General features: G+C 37.8%; 1 protein-coding gene across 2 annotated transcripts in view; it reads left to right on the top strand.

The window, feature by feature from the left end:
- The window catches only part of rnf103 (ring finger protein 103), a 31,502-nt gene extending 27,971 nt beyond the window's left edge, over positions 1 to 3,531 (top strand). For both annotated transcript variants that reach the window (XM_014030992.1, XM_014030993.1), the window contains one exon: positions 2,376 to 3,531. In XM_014030992.1, the coding sequence (XP_013886446.1) occupies positions 2,376 to 3,269 (894 nt within the window). In that variant the 3' untranslated portion in view covers positions 3,270 to 3,531. The remainder of the gene's footprint in view (positions 1 to 2,375) is intronic.
- The last annotated feature ends 1,480 nt before the right edge of the window (positions 3,532 to 5,011 follow it).

The raw sequence follows: 5,011 nt of genomic DNA, 5'->3' as shown, positions 1-5,011 counted from the left end.
CCTAATAAAGTGGCCGGTGAGTGTATGTATATTTTTTAACACGAACAATAACAAAAATAGACAATTCAAAAAATAAAATTGTGGGCATAAAATAAATAAATTTAAAATGTTTAATGTTTCAAATAAAAAATGATAAAAATAAATTTGATAAAGTACAAATGAAAATATAGCCTTTTTAAACTTTTGCAACCAGAAGCTGCTCTTCATATTAGTGACAAACAATAACAGTAACAACAGATTATTGACAAGTTTAAATTTTCTTTAAAGTACATTCAAAATGTTTAAAAATAAACTACAAAAATTAAAGTGCAAATTAAAATATAGCTGTATATGCAACTGTGTTTGATAATGTTTTGAACTTTTAAAATATTGCATGGTAAAAACAGAAGCAGTACTTCATATTAGTGACAAACTTTGGCCTTTTTTGATTGGTTACTTTCATTTTTGCTTCTATTTTTCATTTAAAATAAGTTTCCATTCTCAGCAGGTTTCTAAGGTTCTTCTTCTACATATTAAAAAGTTGTTAAACATCTGAGTGGTGCACTACTGCTACCAGTGGTGAGAAAGTGTATTGCACCTTATTCAAAATCAATGCGGTCCCACGGCCCTCTGCTAAGAAGTTAACACACAGCCTGCCACAGAGAGTGTGTTATGGCAGATTAAACTTCTCCCAATCTTTCAAGGAGTGGCCATCCCAGCAAATTCACTTCAAGGACAGACAATATTATACACAGAGAAACAGCAAAATCTCATGAGCTCCATCTCAGATGCTACAGGTCTTGCGTGTGTTAAGCTTGCAAGCAGTCAAAAAATAATTTCCTTCTGTTGTACGTCTGTGATGGACTTGTGACCTGTCCAGGGTGTACCCCGCCCCTCACACAGTGACTGTTTGATATGGGCACCAGTGACCCCCGTGACCCTGAAAGGAAGAAGCAGGTACAGATAAATGGATGGATGTAAAAACAGTAATACATATTTCCACTCGTATACCAATACTTCACTGTGGCGAGGCACAGTGTCATGCCCAAAGAAACTTCAAGATGCTGCTTATGCAGAGAATTTTACTCCTAGTTGTTGTAGGCACTAAGCATAAATACAGGGGCATCACTAATGACTAAAAGTGCACACTTCTTACCTTTTTGAGGACTGCTTAGAATACACTATATACATTACTATTTCAAAATAAGATGTCCATTAAAGAAAAAGAAAAAATATATATATTCTGTTTCATTTTCAGGGCTTCTGTGGATTTGCTTGTAAAAAGTCATCTGGTTGTGTGTATAATGGATTTTTAAAAATCCAAGTATAATACATAAATTAAATCAATAAAATCATCCATAAAGTTGGGGGTAGTATTATACTCGGATAAATATTTTTACTTATGTATTTTAACTGAATCGGCTTCATTTACAAAATGCCTGAGTCCGGAAATGAGACCACGACGTAAAAAGCAGTTGAAACAAGCTTACCTCTGACACTCCTCCTTGCTTCAGAGCGAGATAATAACAGATCCAAGCAGGCGACGTGATGTAAAAAAAAGTATTCCTGCACCTTAGTAATGATAACAAACTAATGACATTAGCATGTGACCGGGCCGCTCCTCGAACAACAACAACAAACACGTGTTCGTCTGTAATGGCTGCCGTCTACCGGTGTTCTGAAAAAGGTTATATCCCTGAAAAAAGCATTTCCCCACCAGAGGGGGCGCTTGTGAGTAGGAAGTAATCTGCTTTTCCCCCACAAGATTGCCCAAATCTCATGTGAAGTCTCTGATTTTTGTGTTGGCGCCTCCTGGTGGACTATGTGTATAATGCCAGAATTCACATGATGCTGCTACAGCTGATACTGTAAATATTTGTTGTCAAAATACCTTTTAGTACATATGTTGTTAAAATAAAATGAACAGTCCAATGATCATTTTACTGATGTGTATAAAGACTGCAAAGGCTGAAAAATCTTGGTCTGTATGAAATTGGAGGTAGTTTGAGGATTAAATTTTTTATGCTTTTTAAGCTTATACGTATTATTATATCATATTATACATGAGATTGTATTATACATGAATAAATACGGTATGTAACATTTTCCCACCATGTGATTTATTTTACTTTAAACATTGAAACAGATGAAAGCTAACGTTCTGTATTCGTATTACTCTTTATCATATGCATTTTTACACAGTTTTATACATAAATCAATTCTTTAACTACTACTTCCAACAGGGTAATAAAAATAGTATTTAACACATAGTAAAGTGACCAGTGAGTATTAAGGAACCAGCTGACCCTGAAGTTCAGAGTAATTGGCAACTGAGATGCAAATGATTAACTACAAGTAAAGCTTTGTATTTATTTATTCATGTTTTGTTCATCCAGGCTCTCCTTCAGCTGCCCTACCTGAACACACTGTATGGTTTCAGTCTGAAGCTGCTACGTTATGCTGACACAACCACACTGGCAAGTTTAATAAGAGCTGACTGGACCTTCTACTCATCCCATCCAGCACTGTTCCTGTCCACCTACCTTTTCCATGGTCTGTTAGTGGACTACTTTGAGAAAAAACGCCGCTGTGGCACCAGGAACCAAGAGGACAGCACTACCAACCTGGAGTGGTTAGCAAATTTGTGGGACTGGTACACTTCCTATTTGCTCCACCCAATTGCATCACTACAGCAGTTTCCATCTGACTACTCAGACTGGGAGGATGATCCAAACTTCTTACTTGAGCGTTTAGCTTTCCCAGATCTTTGGCTTCGTCCACTAGTAAATGTAGATTACATTAAACTGCTGCCAACCTGGAGGCTGAAAGCTGTCAGTCATCATAAGGAAAGTGTGTCTGGTATACAACAAGACAATGAAATGGAGAGCCAAGAACTGCTGGATTACTCTCCTGCAGGCCTCAGCAGACATTCACACCACAGCACAGGGCACCAAAGAGAGCTGTGCAATCAGGACGGTAACACAGACCCATCTTTAAGCAGTGACAATGATCCTATCAGCACCTGTCCATGTGACCATACTGCGTATGATTGGTCACAGTGGCCCGCTGACATGCTTCTGTGTTCAGAGTGTGTGGTGTGCCTGGAGAACTTTGTGAGTGAGGAGCTGCTAATGGGTCTGCCCTGTGGCCACGCCTTCCATCAACAGTGCATTGTAGTGTGGTTAGCAGCGGGCAGGCATTGTTGTCCTGTTTGTCGTTGGCCCAGCTACAAGAAGAAGAAGGAGAGGGCTACACCAAGCAACACCAATGAAAGCATTCATTTGGACTGATCATCTTTGATTAATGAACCATTCTTTACATTAGAAACCAGCTTGATTCTATTCCTGATTTAGAGACAGTGATAACCAACAAACCAGTTAAAACTAGCAAGTCATATTAGCAAATGTATGAAAGCTCTATCCTGTATGAAGAAGACTGCAAAAGAAGCTTTGCTGTTTGTTTTTAAAATGTAATGCACTTTATAAAAAAGATACTAGGAAAAATCCACAACAGGCCAACATAATAAAGATGCATTGGTTCAGTTTCAAACCAGTTTAACTCACTTCATTTATTCAGTGCCAGTTTACAACTGAAGTCACCTAAGGGCAGTAAACAAAACCATGTGCATGAAATCATATGTCCCAAGTTCAGGTAAAAACATCCACTTTCAAATCCAATTACAAACTGTTTAATCCAGTGGTGATAACACACCCACAGTGGGTATTTTATGAAATGTCATTTAGTAAACCTAAGGAAAATAGCTGATTGTGTTGGATCTTCATTTCAGCACATATATGATCACATACAGTACATCATCAAGAGCAGCACAATAGCAACAATGTAAAGGAACAACTCCCTTTTAACAGGAAGAAACCTCTAACAGACCCAGACTCAGGAGGAGTAGCCATCTTAACCCGCTGGGGATCGAGGAAACAGGAAAGAGCCACAAAAGTGCTGATAAAGACAGTTTCAATTTGAAGAAAAACAGAAAAACAAACTTAGTGGCAACAATAGCAGAGTAGAGGGTGAAGACAGCAGCAGAGTGAAGAACAGAAACCTAATTAAGGGATGGCTCATGAAACACTGAGATTTATCCAAATGGAAATTCTTAAGCTTCAAAGAAGTGTCAGCCTCACGAACAGAAACTGGAAGTTAGTTCCACAAGAGAGGAGACTTATGATGAAAAGCTCTGCCTCTCATTCTGCTTTTAGAAACTCCAGGAACCACAAGTAAACCTGCAGTCTGAGAGTGAAGTGCTCTGTTAGGAAAGTGTGGAACAATAAGATGTTTAATATATGATGGAGCTTGATTGTTAAGAGCTTTGTATGTTAGAAGTAATATATAATATTTTGTTAATTTTTAAGGGAGTCTAAGAGAAGCCAAAATATAAGAAAAACTACCAATCCTCCTGTAGAAATAATTGCGTTATTCAAAATGGTATGTTCGAATAAACAGGAATCCAGCTGGATTTCTTGTCAAAACTTTATTCTCTGTCTTCTGACTCCAGTCAGGTTCATTCAGCGCAGGCCTCACCATAAGACCTTGGGCTAAACCAAAACAAACACAGGAGCCCTGCTCTGAGCAGAGGCTCTGCAACACACAACTTCTTCTGAAAAACACTTCTCTGCTATAATAATGAATTGATCTTATAATGTACATCTCTTCCTTGTTACACCCAAGGAGGTGTTACCTTTGACGTCAGACGTAGAACATAACCCGTTTTTGTTCAGGCTAAAGAATGACATGATAGACACACACCAACTCTTATTCTGTTACAGCCTTAAACACTGCAATGATCAGAAAGTATAAAATACAAAACTACATCTAATATTCAACTAATCAGTCACAAAATTTCCTTCTCCAACTCTCAGCAGTATTTTTGGATCAACTGAGGACTGTTTAGAGAGCTTTTTAGACATCCTTTTATAGAATTACAAAGGTCCAGCCTAGAACTGATTAATTCATAGAAAAGTTTTCTGCATCAATTTGGGACAAGATGTTTCTAATTTCAACAATGTTGTGAGTTAATTGA

This window comes from Austrofundulus limnaeus, unplaced genomic scaffold (genome assembly GCF_001266775.1).
Source record: "Austrofundulus limnaeus strain Quisiro unplaced genomic scaffold, Austrofundulus_limnaeus-1.0 Scaffold1155, whole genome shotgun sequence".
Lineage (NCBI taxonomy): Eukaryota > Metazoa > Chordata > Actinopteri > Cyprinodontiformes > Rivulidae > Austrofundulus > Austrofundulus limnaeus.
Note: the sequence above shows the minus strand (reverse complement) of the source record. Positions and strands in the feature narration are given on the sequence as shown.